Source organism: Cydia fagiglandana, chromosome 13, assembly GCF_963556715.1.
Source record: "Cydia fagiglandana chromosome 13, ilCydFagi1.1, whole genome shotgun sequence".
NCBI classification, from domain to species: domain Eukaryota; kingdom Metazoa; phylum Arthropoda; class Insecta; order Lepidoptera; family Tortricidae; genus Cydia; species Cydia fagiglandana.
Window position 1 is genome coordinate 667,940 of NC_085944.1, and position 16,272 is coordinate 684,211.

The 16,272-nt window shown below is 41.2% G+C and overlaps 2 protein-coding genes across 4 annotated transcripts in view; one reads left to right on the forward strand and one right to left on the reverse strand.

Moving 5' to 3' along the window:
* LOC134669936 (ras-related protein Ral-a) overlaps positions 1-15,263 on the reverse strand; it is a 38,199-nt gene extending 22,936 nt beyond the window's left edge. The window contains exons 1-2 of one of the 3 annotated variants that reach the window (XM_063527554.1): positions 15,121-15,263; positions 2,583-2,669 (exon numbers count right to left, since the gene is read on the reverse strand). In XM_063527554.1, coding sequence (XP_063383624.1) covers positions 2,583-2,609 — 27 coding nt within the window. In that variant the 5' untranslated portion in view covers positions 2,610-2,669; positions 15,121-15,263. Of the gene's footprint in view, positions 1-2,582; positions 2,670-14,614; positions 15,090-15,120 lie in introns of those variants that run through there. The other 2 variants (XM_063527552.1, XM_063527553.1) reach the window with 2 other exon arrangements.
* The window catches only part of LOC134669938 (mucin-3A-like), a 208,873-nt gene that overhangs the window by 188,605 nt on the left and 3,996 nt on the right, over positions 1-16,272 (forward strand). The window lies entirely within an intron of this gene.

The window sequence follows — 16,272 nt, forward strand, 5'->3', positions numbered from 1 at the left end:
ACTGAAGATTGGTAGCGCAGAAGAAGTACGGCTCTCCCTTTCGGATGTGTCTGTAAGATATACAAATACTAGAGTTCTTGCAGTAATATGACGGTCTTCCCAGCAATCAATTGTAGGTATATCCGGTCTTCGCCACATTTCGGATTGCGTTATGCTCAAAGAACGATACATTGTTTGTGTGTTGCCAACGTTACGGGCGTTAATGCATTGTGCGAAACTTTCGTTCACGACATTTCAGTTTTCACTTTTTCTTTGCCTCTTTTGTTAGTGAGGGGATGCGTCACAAATACGGTTTAACAAAACATAAAAGCTTTGTACACACAATAAGTAGACGTTCTTGTGAGGAGAGACTTTTCTGAAGAGATATTCCAGGGGTCGGACAAAAAGTGCGGATGACGTAAAAATGACGTAATCTTGCACACAGGATGATGTTTGAGTTTATATTTAAACTTCCGTGTCACGTACCTCCAAAAATGGAAAATTGCCACAATATTCGAGTAAAGATGACATTTAGAGCGTTTTCTTATACATTAGTAAATATAAATTTTAGCTTAATATAATCGTGAAGATACAATAGCTATAACAATAACGAAGTCAATTTATTGTTCATCTGATTGACAATGTGTCAGTCAAAAACGTACTTACTCATTTCAAGTGGCGATATCGTTTAATAAAGAGGTTGATAAATGATAAGTGATAATTGTTTATGAAAATCAAAAATACTATTTGAAATCATCCTATAAGTGGTTTGACGTCATCCGCACTTTTTGTACGACCCCTGGATATTGCATTCTGACGTATCTTAGAATGCGACTATTTCTCGCCGTCGCTCTGACAGTTGCCTTAGGATTCCAATAAGGCATTAATAAAATAAAAATCTATGTAGGTAATAGTGCTTATAAATAAGGCTACATATGCTAAATATGTCTTTAACGCCTATCGATTTTTCTAGCAGACCTAAATAGCAGACAGTTAATCACATTTGCCAACGACCACGCTTATAGTTTTAGAACATCCAGCTTAACTCAGACCTCCATTTCTATATATTTTCTACAAACCCAGGAGTCATACTAAAGACAAACAATAATATCATATTTAGCAAAATGTCTAGCGAATAGACAGAAACCTTCACCTAGCGGCGATTACCTATGATCGATATTCGCGTGATGTACCGAAGTTATAATTCACATTACGAAAATGTATGTTTAATAGTTACAGTAATCGAGCGAATGAGGAAATGTTCACTTTTGTGTGCAAATATTGAATTAATTTAATTAGAATTGACACGAAATGCGTGCAGTTATCTTTATCGGCTATCGGTAGTCTATAGTTTATTGTTTTGTGTAGGTATGTTAAATACCTTTGCGATGTTAAACTCTGAATGCTGATACGTAAAAATTAAAATACATTGTTTTTATTTAACCCTCTACAACTTTAAGAAATATAATTGCGAATTTTAGATGTTTTAGTTCAATGTCATCATCATCAGACTTATGGAAGTAACTGAGAAAGTTTGAATATAAATATACACAAGATTGTAGCAGAAGTTAAACCAAAGGGAATTCTTTAAAATTGTAAATAGCCCAATGGAAGATTGAAGTGGCAAAGTGATACACTTGCAGCTGTATAAGAAAATCTATAGGTATCAGTTTTGATCGATCATACCATATGGTAAACATTTTACTATTGTGCCGTCTGAAAACAAATAATTTTACACCATTGAACAAGTTAACATGCCACGTTATACACAACAACTGCCGGAAGAATTGCAGAATCACATTTAAACAGGACCATTCTGATGGCTCCTCTACACGATGGGCCAGCGCCGGCCACTCAAGGGACGCGGCCGTGCGGTAGAATGAGATAGCAATATCATTTGCTCCCTCTAACGCATAAATGCGTCCCTTGGAGTGGCCGGCGCTGGACCATCGTGTAGAGGAACCATGAGACGTCCTAGTGACGCAGACCATGACTCCTGCTGGAGAGTGGATAACAACACTAACAGACCCTGAAAACATATGATGGTTGCGTTAGTCGTGTGATAAAAACAAGACTACAGTCTGTCTCTTTCTAACACTCATCATTGATTATGTGACACGAACTGTAACTAGTAAATGGTGTGTGCATTTATCGGCAACTAATCGGCTTGACCCGATCAGAAAAAACATAATATCTTTATAGTATTTACAAGCGATAAACGTATTAATTAGCTTCGGCTCTGACGACACGATACAACATCATCAACATCGGTAACATATTATAGTGACAAATGAAATATCAGCTGCTCAAGCCGATTCAACGTCAATAATTGCGGTAGTGACCATAAGTGCAAATTCTCAGGAGTTAGTTAAAAGTTTTGTATTCTGTAAAGAAATAAAACTCATGCAGCCTATAAGTTGGTAATGGCTCCTCTACACGATGGGCCAGCGCCGGCCACTCCAAGAGACGCAGCCATGCGGTAGAATGAGATAGCAATATCACTTGCTCCATGCTCCTCCTAACGCATAAATGCGTCCCTTGGAGTGGCCGGCGCTGACCCATCGTGTAGAGGGGCCATAAAACAAGTGTCAGAGCCAACGTACCCCGCACTTGGATGCGCAAGCTCCCATGTTGTCGTAGACCCCGAAGTAGTCCGTGAACTTGGCGGCCTCCGAAGACTTCTGAGGATTCTGCAACACGGGCTTCGGTCACGTGAGGCCAACGGACAACGGTGGTCACTATCACTGTGCTTGTGGTTATCTGTGGTCTCTGTTTTTATGCGAAATCAAGCAACAAAAAATAAATAAGATATAAGGATTTTTTTCGTGGATATTGTCGTATATGCCTGTCGCTTGTCATTCCTTACCAATATTTATTAAAGAATCTCAAAAATAAGCTGAACACGTAGAAGGCAAGAACTTTCTCTAACTGACTCTACTTAAATAAAATGTTCTATTTCGGAAGTGTGCCCCTTACTATTTTCATGTACTTTTCAAAAATGCGCATTTGGTACTATTTTGCAAACTATATTGTTACTTTAATCTCAGGTTAACGTAATTTTGTCTGACACAGGTTTGAAACAATGCCAAGAATCCTAACAAAAATCTCATCAGACATTCGTCATCCAGTGACTGATAACGTCACTTAGTAACCGGCAAACAATATCTAAAAATAGATGAGGCGATGTCCGTGTTATACGGACACCATAAAGGCGATATTCGAGTAAACTGCCGTTTCATTATCACTGGTAAATCGAAAGTAAAAAGATATGATTGTTTCAGAGCAAAAGCCGTCGAAGGATATGTAAATTCGACTTTTGTGCTAAAGTGAACTGTATTACAACCAAACAAGGTGCCTTTTTAAATAGTTCAATTATTAACAAGAGTTTTGATCATTTAGCAGCTGTAACTATATGTACAATGTTAAAATTAGCATCATAACAGCGATCTGAAATGCTTTCGGAGCGTTTTGAGTTGCCCCATCGCGCACCGAATTGTTTATTGCAATGGTTGTGAAAAAGTTATGGGATTCTATTATTCGCTATAGAGCGGAAAATTGACCAATATTCAAACATAATTCGAAAAGCGTAAAACGGAAGCCAGGTTCGATTTGTTGCTATGTTTTCGTGCATTTCAAGGGCCCATTTTAATAAAAATATTTAAGTACTTGATTTTTTTCACCATGTTTTCGATTGGTGAATAGATAGGATATACTGTACATTATGAAATCCGCACGATCTCCCGATCAACTCGGGAAATCCTTCAAGCATTACGAAAGATTACAATCTTATCTAGATTCCGATAAGAAATCGTATTGCATGTAATAAAATTTCATAACAGCATTCTATAGGCTCGCCTACTGAAGCGCGACGCGAACAAAACTCAAATATGCTGTCTTACCATCACTGTCTGAGCTAATCGCCTCTTGAAGACCAGCATAAGTATGAACTCTATAATCTACAACTCTCTATACCAGTGGGAGTCGGCAAACCGCGGCTCGCGAGCTGCATGCGGCTCTTCGAAGGTACAATTGCGGCTAAATCATTCAATAAACTTAAAACTGTAACACCACTACTAACGACATCCAGTGACGAATAGCGGAACTACGTCATTAGGGCCAACATATGTCAAGAGATGGCGCTGGCGTCGAAATAGATCTCGCGAACGCTTGATCAACGTAGGATCCATAAGAAGCCCTTGCCAATTTTGTACGCTATCTTTGTTTCTTCGAATATAACAAGTGCTGACGGTTACCCGGCTCACTTATTATACACTTCCGCCTTTCCCCTAAATCGATGCGATCGGCTCCCGACCCATCGTTTGGTGGTTGGCTTAGTTACATTCTGTACCGTAATTTGAGTTACTTTCAATTATAAAAAAGTAAAATTAGTCTGCGTTTCACTCGACACCACTCCACTCCTGGTTACAACTGGCGCTCAACGTTCGGCCGAATACCTCCAAGCTGGCGGAATCCGGAAGCGGACCTGCGGCTACACCCAAAACAAGACCTATACTGAGAGTGGGATTGAGACCGCGGAAACTTCACGGACCTTCCAATACAAAGAAGATGGAGAACATTTCTATGTCTACGGAGCAGCTACAGCAGTTGGTGACGTCACTTACGGCCGCAGCTCTTCAAGCCGCAGCTGGCGGTGTCAGGACTACAACGGCATCATTTGCTAACGTGTCATTTTCCTATGACGGCACTAGGGAATCTATACGCTTGGAAGAGTTTTTATCAGCCGCATCAGTATATAAAAAGGTTAATGGCATGTCGGACGAGGCTGCTATTATGAGCCTTCCTCTGGTGTTGAAAGGTGAAGCTTCTACGTGGTGGCAAGGAGTGAAAGATAATATTACCTGTTGGACCGACTTCGAGGCAAGATTGCGTCACGCTTTTGCACCGAAGATATCTGGCGTCCAAATATTCCAGGAAGTATTTTCACGCAAGCAACCGTCGGATATGCTGACAGAAACGTTTATCGCAAAGAACAGAGCCCTGTTGACCCAGCTACGATCACCGGGTTTGACAGAGGAATTACAAATAGATGCTATTCATGGTCAGTTGCACATTAATATTCGCGAGAGAATACCACGTGACTCAGTGATGACATTCGACCAGCTGCTAACTGCTGCTAGGAATGTTGAACAGGTGCTACGTGAGAAGTCTTCATCAGTTTTGTGTAAAGACCAATTCGAAAAGCAAACTGGGCAAACCAAAAAGAAACAGCGCTGTGAGTACTGTCGTGCTACGGGCCATACCGTTGAGGAATGTCGAAAAAGACTGAAGCAAATGGGTGAAACACAACAACCTCCTAAAGAGATTAAAACGGAGTCTACCCAAGCGCCGTCACCAAGTATGTCGACTCTCTACTGCTACGGATGTGGAATGCCTGGTTACACACGAAGCAAATGCCCTAAGTGTCAAGAAGCTCAACCAATCAAGATGGAGAAAACTGGGTTTTGCGCGCTAGACATCAACTTAGACGCCCGCCCGAGAATGCAGGTGGGGATTGCCATCTTTGATGTTATTGGCACAGCATTTGTCGACCCCTGCGCTAAATCCAGTGTGGCTTCCTATCAACTGTACAAGTGCTTAAAGCAAAGACAATGTAGCTTTGCTCGACAAACTGCTAATATAACCATGGCAGACGGCTTGAAACGACGAGAAGAAGTCTTGTCCATTACAGTGCCAGTCAAAATTTGTGATCGGAGTGTACCCACAACCTTTGTAGTACTTCCACATGCTAAGGAAAATAAAACGTTGCTGGGTATGGGGTTCATAGAAGATGCAGGCATGGTCCTCAACATACCTCAGCGTTCCTGGAATTTTGTGGAACGTCCAGGAGTTAATTATGATTTCATCGTGGAAGGACCTGATAGCGTATCATTGGCCCAGTTTGAGCCCGACTTACACCCAGATGTCGTGTCTAGGCACACCAACCCGACATACGGTTATGAACCCAAGGTTGCAGCTCATGATACATTTGATGGGTACGTACCGGAGCCACACCATATGGATTATATGTTCGCGGATGCGGTAAAGGCGATTGAAGAAACCGAAGTTACCCTGTCGCCAAATTCTGAAGCGCTATTCACGGGCTACACTGCTGATGACATTGACCTGTGTACATTAGACATCGGGACAGTCAAAATGGGAACTCTGAATGATGAACAGAAAAGCCGTATAGAAGGGGTCATAATGAACAGTAAGGAGGTTTGCCTATTTAGTAAGCAACCAACGACGTTGATTGAACACGCTATCGACACAGGCGACCACGCACCAATAGCTGTACCACCTTACCGGCTGTCTCCAGTCCGAAGGGAACAGTTGAAAAACGAGATCGACAAGATGCTCAGCGAAGGTATTATCCAACCTTCATCTTCACCATGGTCTGCTCCTGTTATATTAGTGCCAAAGAAGGATGGGAGTCTACGCCCTTGCGTCGACTACAGAAGGTTGAACTCCATCACCGTACCGGACCTCTACCCGATGCCACGAATTGATGACCTTCTACGTGACGCCAAGCCGACTCTATTTATGTCCACACTTGACTTGCGCTCTGGTTATTGGCAAGTAAAGGTGCGCGAGGAAGACCAGAACAAAACCAGCTTCATAACGCCATTCGGAATTTTCAAATTTATTCGAATGCCTTTCGGACTACGGAATGCTCCTGCTACCTTCCAACGGCTTATCGACCGGGTCAAGGTATTGGTAGGAGATGTGAGAATGCTGGCGTACCTGGATGACTTAATAATACTGTCCGAATCGTTCGACCAACATCTTGAGGATTTGGATAAAGTGTTGAAAGTGCTGAAAGGGAATAATCTGTCTATTAACCTCACTAAATGTCACTTCTGTTGCGATTCTATCAAGTATTTAGGTCACTTGATCACCGCAAGCGGCTTACAAGTGGATCCCTCCAAGGTGGAAGCAATTACTAGTCTACCACAGCCCAAAACCCTCAAGCACTTACTATCCTTCATACAAACCTGCTCCTGGTACAGACGCTTCATTCCGAACTTCTCCAAGGTCAGCGAACCGTTGACGAGATTAACAAAAAAGAATGCTCAATGGGAATGGAAAGAAGCCCAGGAGAAGGCTTTCAACGATTTGAAGTGTCACCTTACTTCTGCACCAGTTCTGAAGCCAGCAGATGAAACCAAGCCGTATATAATTAAGACCGATGCGAGCAACTACGCAATCGGAGCCGTCATAGTCCAGGGGGAGGGAGAGGACGAACACCCGATTGAGTATGCTAGCAGGCTATTAACTTCCGCAGAAAGAAATTACAGCACCACGGAGCGAGAAGCACTCGCCCTAGTTTGGGCACTCAACAAATTCCGCGGATATATTGAAGGTGGACAAGTAACATTAGTTACGGATCATCAAGCGCTTAAATGGCTATTAACGATTAAAACACCCACGGGAAGATTGGCACGTTGGGCTTTAATTGTGCAAGCGTACAACGTTACGATTAAGTATGCACCAGGAAAGACAAATGTGGTTGCCGATGCTCTGTCCAGACCCCAGTGTGACGCTAATAACTCAAGCAGTTGCGAATTATGCACCATTGTGGTAGATATGCCTGCACGCAAACCTTCTGAAATACGCAACGAACAGTTGAAAGACAAACATATAGCTAGAATCATAAAAGCGTTAGAGACGGAAGGCGAAGATGCTATCTATTGGGGCGGCAAAGGATATGTATTGAATAGCGGTGTGCTCTATAAATACAATCCAGATGAAAATAACGAGGATGCCCAATTGTTGGTTCCCGAGCACGAATGGAAAAACATTCTGGCGGCCTATCACGACGATCCATTAGCAGGTCATTACGGCGCCGATAAAACTTATCAAAGGATATCGTGTCGGTATTACTGGAAGGGTATGAGAAGATTCGTAGAATCATATGTGAAAACTTGCCTAATGTGTCAACGCTATAAACCAACAAACCTAAAACCTGCTGGACTGCTGCAAACCACCGCAGTCAATCAAAGATTCGAAAGTCTAGCGTTCGACCTGTTCGGACCCTTGCCAACTTCAGAAACAAATAAAAACTGGATCCTAGTGGTGGAGGATATAGCAACCGGATGGGTAGAACTGTTCGCACTGGATACAGCCAGCGCGGAAGCATGCGCCATGACTATGATAAATGAAGTTTTCCTTCGATATGGTGTTCCCAGGCGCATTCATAGCGACAACGGATCGCAATTTGTTAGTGCTGTTATGCAGAAGGTCACCTTTTGTCTTGGAATTCACCATACGTTCACCCCTGTATACCACCCCGCTGCGAATCCCGTAGAGAGGAAAAATAGGGATATAAAGACTCAACTTGGCATCTTGGTGCAGGACAATCACAGGGAGTGGTCTGAAAAGCTTGCGTGCATAAGATTTGCTATGAACACAGCAGTGAGTCTAGCGACAAGCCATACACCAGCCTATCTCACTTTTGGCCGCGAACTTCGATCCCCCGACGATGTCACACACGACCTAAAGCAAATTGTGTTATCTGAGAATTTTGTGCCGGCCATTACTCCGAAACTTTTATTACTGGCTGAGACGCTAAAGCGAGCCCGACAACTCCGACAGGACAAAGAAGAAACTCGGAAGGAACAAGCTGACAAAGCAAGACGGCCTGACCCAGGATATAAAGCCGGTGACTTAGTGCTTGCCGATACCCACGCGGCCAGCCGTTCCGCCCAAGGAGTAAGTAACAAGTTGATGCCACGCCGAGATGGACCTTATGTTGTGCAATCTAAGCGAGGCGCGACATCGTACAAACTGGTTAACCCTAGCGAACCCGAGAAGGAAGTGGGAACCTACCATACTTCAGCACTAACCCCATTTAGAGGGAATGGCCCAACCTTACCGGAACCTCTACAGCCTATACGGAAGAGAGGAAGGCCTAGGAAGACAACCGCCAAAGCTACCAACTAACGAATATAAGAATCAATGTCCATCCTACTCGCCGAGACGTCTTCGTGGATAGAGGGGGAGAATATGTAACACCACTACTAACGACATCCAGTGACGAATAGCGGAACTACGTCATTAGGGCCAACATATGTCAAGAGATGGCGCTGGCGTCGAAATAGATCTCGCGAACGCTTGATCAACGTAGGATCCATAAGAAGCCCTTGCCAATTTTGTACGCTATCTTTGTTTCTTCGAATATAACAAGTGCTGACGGTTACCCGGCTCACTTATTATACACTTCCGCCTTTCCCCTAAATCGATGCGATCGGCTCCCGACCCATCGTTTGGTGGTTGGCTTAGTTACATTCTGTACCGTAATTTGAGTTACTTTCAATTATAAAAAAGTAAAATTAGTCTGCGTTTCACTCGACACCACTCCACTCCTGGTTACAAAACTTAAAAGTTTTTACTCCACTAACAGCAAAATTTGTGATTCTTTGAGATTCCTCAAACTGTTGATATCTACTGCAGTTGGCTCTTCTCAAAAATTTGCCGACCCCTGCTCTATACTAGTGTGGGACAGAACTTGGGAGTCTTGGGACTGAGGCTCAGTTTTAAGATACTCTCGCTTAAAAGAATGTTCCGAGTTTGTTGATCTGGGTTGATGCTTTTCCGGTTCCATTAATACATACTTTGCCATTAATTTACAAGGTTCTTAAATAAGCAAGTAGAGAAAATCATTGCTGTTGAAAGATTGTGTTATTTAGGCTATGAAATTATATATTTTCACGTATATTATACAACTCATTTTGACAACTGGTATAAACATTATTAGTCTTTTATAGAAAGAACTCAAGCTTAGACAGTGGAGTGGACATGTTTAGAAATCCAAAGTCTAACAATACACCAGTAAAAACTAACAACTGTGTTAATGAAACCACACTGACATTGGCTTGAGGTGATGAACTCTAAGGGCAACGGCTATACTCAACCTTTTTTATGAGGGCCACAAAGATGGTTTTGCCTTGTAGCCCGAATGAATTTAGCTTAAAGGTGATAGGATGGCAAGGATCTATACCCGAATCACATGGTGGGCCACCTAAAAAAGCCCGGCGGGCCGCAGGTCGAGTATCGCTGAGCTATGGGAATGATCTGTCAAGTGGAAAGTTTAACGACTACCCTGGGAACTGACGACTGGAGAAACCTCGCAGCTGTGAGAACATCTTTTGTCTCCTCCCTGTTACGACATGTTTGTAAACTAGACCAGTGACAGTTGAAATGAACTTAACGAGTGTAAAATTAGCTTGCCATGCTACTGACGATGGCAGTAAGGAAAACCACTCTGATCGTGGGAACTTTATTCGTGGTAAACCACTGAAAAGAAAGCTTGTTGCATAGTATAAGTCTAAATCTAAATTATACTAGCATGAAATCTCACAGAAAATAGTCAAAATATGAATGTATATTGTTAGAGCTCCAAGGAACAACACATTTGCTGTGAATGATGTTTATGTATTTTACTTAGGGCTTTAAAATTGCTGACTACGCGTTTGAACCTTATGTTTTTTAGAGCTTGCATATGAAATTGGATTGGATATTCACATGCTCTTAAAAATACCGCCAAATATCTCCAAGATAAGATACGGACCAGTAAGGACCATATAAAGGAATCAAGTTTTATGATAAAGAATTTAGGCACACCTTGTAGTTTCTCAAATAAAACAGACCAACAAATCTACGGTTTGCCCACAGATTTCACGGTACGCTACAGATGTATGTTGCTCAGTATAACGACCCGCCGTTTCGTTGCTATCACTGCGTTTACAAACACATCTAATCGCGATATCTCGGCAATCATCATTACATCGACATCGCATGTGCGCACGTTACATATAATTGAATGACTAAACGCCGAAGACGTTGACATTTACACTCGGCTGGCTGAGAGAGAGAAACGGAACGCAGACGTAAGAAATTAAGGATCAAATGTGACTTACTGCCGGTTGTGCCCAAAGGGTAAAAACGGGATCCTATTACTAAGACCCCGCTGTCCGTCTGTCTGTTCGTCTGTCTATCCGGCTGTCTGTCACCAGGCTGAGTGACCGAGATAGCTAGGCAATTGAAATTGATCACAGATGATGTCTATCTGTTGCCGCTATAACAACAAATACTAAAACCAGAATATAATAAATATTTATGTGAGGCTCCCATAAAAGAAACGTGATTATTTGCCGTTTTTTTTGCGTTATGGCACGGAACCCTCCGTGCGCGAGTCCGACTCTCACTTAGCCGGTTTTTTATGATATAGCAGACCAATCGCCTGAGAGCAAGCAATTTCCGTCGCCCATGGACACGTGTAATACCAGAGAGGTTTCAAGTTGCCGACCTTTAAGATGGGAGCACGCTGTTTTCTAGAAGATTTGAAGGTCGTACCGATCCGGAAATATCATGGGCACGGGCGACAGTTCATCCCACAAATCCACAGTTTAGCTGCACGAATTGCACCAATTAATATAAAACGCAACAAAGAAATTCACACAGGCTGCCTAATCACTAAAACCACTCTCTTCCAGACAACTTACGGATGTAATGTGTGAACAAAAACGTTGACATTTCTAGTTGACTGGGTAGAGAAAACGATGTGGCGCGGCAAGAATAGCAATGAACTCAACTTTCATGAATTATATGGAAATGACGATAAGTGCCTACTAACAGTGTCACTCTTAACTGAACAATGAACATTAGAGGCCATAGGCACATCACATACCCCGGTACCATTATCAATGTTGAAATTCATTGAAAATAAGGTTTGGTAAAACTATCTAGAGTAGCAAATCCTAACTTAAACATGGGGTTCGTTCTTCAAAAAAGGAGGTTTTTAAAGGGTCGGCAACGCGCATGTAACATCTCTGGAGTTTGTTGGCGTCCATAATCTAAGGTGACTGCTTAACATCAGGGGGGCCGCATGCTTGTTTACCATCGACGTGGTATATTTTATTTCGCTACCCATCCCCAACCCAACTTCGCCTGATAATTTTTTTTTAAACATGAAAATATGCTAAAACTTATTCCAAATCTTAAATGTTGAATTACGTACTAAGCGCCTATGACAGAATTTTTAGTAGAACTACATAAATGATTTAATGCTAGTTAAGGCGAAGTTACGTACTAAAGGCGAATTTATGGTACATAGTTTTGCCAACCCTTATTTTCAATGAATTATTAAAGGAGTTTCGTATCATTCCAGAAAATTAAAAATTGCCTAACAATACATATATTATTTGGTAGTTTCTTTGCTAATGGTACTTTTATTACTTGTAAACAAAAACATAAACACAAGGCAAGAGAGTGAAATCCGTGTACTAAACTGGCAATTACACTGCTATTCATTGTGAAAGGCGATCAGCGGCTGCTATTACGCGAGTGCGATTATACGTATTAATATTCCATCCACATATAAGTGAGGCAGAGCATGCAGTTCACTTTTCAAGTTTTTACTTTTTATAAAAAGCGAAAACAGGTTTTTTTTTAATGATATAGGAGGCAAACGAGCAGGCGGATCGCCTGATGGTAAACGGTCACCGTCGCCAATGGACACCCGCAACACCAGACCTGCTGGCGTGAGTTGCGTTCACTCCATACATCTAGCGCGACTTCAAGTATGAACTGGCCTTTAGAATCAAAACTAAAAGGAATAAAATATTTTTGCTTTTCTTACAAATAACTAACTTTTACTCGGGATTTTGCCCCTATAAAATGATGGTTTCAGTGATCATAATTATCCTATGTCCCAGGACCCAAATATCCCAATTTCTACTAAATTGATTCAGCAGTTTTAGATTTTAGTGTGCAGAAGTAACAGACAGGTGGAGCTAGTTTCGCATATTGTCATCTAGTATGTACCCACAACACAAGCCTTATTGAACTTACTGTGGGACTAGATTGACATGTGTAAAAGTGTCATATAATATTTATTTACCTAAGATTTTTCTAGAATCTTTCTAAGTTTTATAACTAATATATCTCATGAAATAAATTACATTTAGAGTTTCAGAGTAACTAAGCCTTACATTTTTTTTTTTGATTAGTTACTTCTTACAGTTGTTATCCTTGATTAAAAAATAACATCTACAGAGGAAAACCCCTTTAGTCTCACTTTTATCTATTACAGGTTTCCTGCAGCTATTTAGTATTTACACATGTACAGTCAGCAGCAGAAGTTGCTAAGCGGGCGGGGTGTTCACAATTACCTTGACACGCTCTTATTCCCTTAACGATAAAGTCGCGTCAAGATCATTTTGAACACCTGGCCCGCTTAGCAACTTCTGCTGCTGACTGTACCCACAAATTTACACTTGCACTGCACTGGCAATATAAATTACAACTGAATTAAAACACAAAATGTGACGAAGGTCATTAATTAAGGCAAAATGCAGGGAACAATTAAATAAAGCGAGATAAATGCCAAACTAGTCTTTGCACCATTGACATAAGAGTTCATTTTACCTGGCTGGTGTGTATATACTGAACAAAGCCCCGTTTGTAGCCTTGTGCCATATAATCATTTGAATACATATCCATCCTTTCTCATTAGCATTTTTATGATTAACACAGATAATGCTGGATGAGTCATAGTTTACAATTAATGTAGTTGTAGAAGGTAATGGGTCATGAGAATGGGTTTACTTTAGATCTAATATCTGGGAGACCGAGCTTTGCTCGGAAAACATATATAAACTCGAAAATGCAGGTTTTCCCAGAGATAAGACCTAGCTAGATCGATTTATGGCTCCCAAAATATCATATAGCAAATTTCATCGAAATCGCTATTTCTGAGCTGTTTCTGAGATACCCGAAATATATACATAAATAAACAAGAATTGCTCGATTAAAGGTATAAGATTTAGTGCAGTTGACATTAGATCAGAACAGCCAATATGTTGACAAATATTAGCCTCTATTACAAAGACGTTAAAGTGCATGTTTAGATATTTTTGAGCAAGTTGGCTGCTCCAATATGTCTGATAGAAATTGTACATGTCAGGCTCTCAAATAAAAGTAGGTATAGGTCTCATATAAACACCCCTTAAGACTATTGAGTACTACAGTTAACTCAGTATGGAGTAGTTGAGTGCCCTATCCTCCTAGGTCCTACAAGTTTTAGTTTTAATTTTTGAATCAAGAACCTTGTCATATTTAATAAAAGTTCCACTTTTTGTAATAAGACCTTTATAAGAGCCTTTGGACTCAGGAGATATAATATACTATATAGGATGATGTTTGCCATTTATTCATAATATAGTATAGAAGAATAAGTAGATAGAAGTTGAATATGGTTATTGATGAAGCATGATTACTATTTTTACATGATTGCTACATTTAAGGTGTAAAGTCTAGCATTACATATAATGCCTTGATCGTCAGTCAGATGGCTAACCAAATGGCAATTATAGCTATCGTGATAACATCAACAATGCAAACACAATTCAATAGTGACATAGCTGTAAACAATAAGAGAAGTAACACAAAGATATGTTACTTTGTGTTTTGTCATATCCTAGCAGTGAAGATTAGGAGCCAAATAGCTAGTTGTGTTGTTAATATACCATTACTTAAGTAACAAGGCATTCGGACTAAAAATAAAATCAGAGTACCACAGAAAACCAAACAGTGACACACAGCAGTCCACATTAATTTAAGTTGACCGTCACCTCACCTTCTTGTCACACTCCTCCAGGAATGTGGTGGACAACTGATAAGCTAGCGCAGAGAACATTTCTGCACTCGCACTCTGTCTCCCGTCCGCAGGAGGCGGTCGAGAGCCGACAGTTCCATAACACTAGCTACACCAACCACACCATCAAGGTGCAACGCGCCAAAACAAGGAAACACCTTGCTGGACTATTACACGACGCGATAACCGGCAATTAACAGGAAAACTCCCTCGACAAGAGCGTGAATCACGGGCGGTGACTCCGACGCCTCTTCACGACCAAGCCACGATCGATCTAACTGTACAACGCGCCGGAGACGAGAAAATCGTAGCAATCCCACAAATTAGGCCGAGAAAAGTGCGCCGGCACGTGAGAACTGCAAGACAATGCACGAGAAACTGTGGGAGAGCGAGAGGCGTTGCCATCATAGTAAACAATCACGTCACTGACCCTAAATACGGAACGGCGATAAGCCTCCATATGTGTAATATCTACTGCTCAGACTCACCTGTACAAGAAGGCGGCTGCTGCGCGCACTAGAAAGACACGGGTTTTAAAGTCTAAATTATTTTATTTCACTAATTTCGACACGAACGATCACACACTCATCAGTCACATAAAACTGTCAAAATTTGACGACCACAGACATGATAGAGGTGACGACACGACAGCCTGGCACAGAGCACGCACAAAATGTTTTAAAGCTGTGTTCCAATCACGGACGTAGAGAGTAAACTGGATGGCGGACATTGGCCAAAAAGTGTGTCCACATGAGAAGTCAAGGTTGGCCGTTGCATCTCTTTCTAATTAGGGTGACCATACGTCTTATGTATGTGGGATATTAGGATAACTTTGAATATAAATGGATAGTTTGGCCAAGATTTTTTCTTAATCGTGCATAGTTATATTAGTAATAGAAATCTTACTGTCTTTTCGCCTGAAAAGGGATGGATATAGTTTTTTTCTCTTCTGTAAAACGCTTCACACAACCTTAGGTACTTAATTTAGTTGTTCTAAAAGCTGTTCTAAATGGTGTGCTCAAATTACGGCACATATGCAATTAAAACTGCACGAGGCCATGCGCTTGGCGGGGAAGAGAACCCTATGGAGGAATCTGGTCTTCAACAGAAGGATATGATGTCACGATCCTCAGTATTGAGGGACCAACTGAAGAAGAAGAAAAGCTTTTACTAGTAGGCGTAGGTCTAGAGAGGCTACCTCGAAACCAGAAATTCGCAATTTGCGGGGATCTTTCTCTTTTACTCCAATGAAGGCGTAATTAGAGTTTGACCAGCGAGTGGCTGCACAAAAAAAAAGCGGCAAATTCAAAAAATCTTTAACTGGTAACACGAAGCATAGTGCAAAAAAAGTAATTTGATACTTGGTAATTCATACGTAATTAATTTTTGTTTTGATTAGTGACTGACTGAAGTCTGCAACGTAGCAGACTGTAAATTTAATACAGTAAACAGACTGAGGATATCGTTGCAATGCAATTATAACCCCTGGCTTCTAATTTAGCCCACTTAAAAATTAAAAATATGATTGAATAGTTATCATTATTATCAGAGATACTAAAAAACGAAGGAACGAATTGTTAGTAGACTAATCAGTCAATCATTACAAAAATATGTAGTAAACATAAATATCTCATATGACA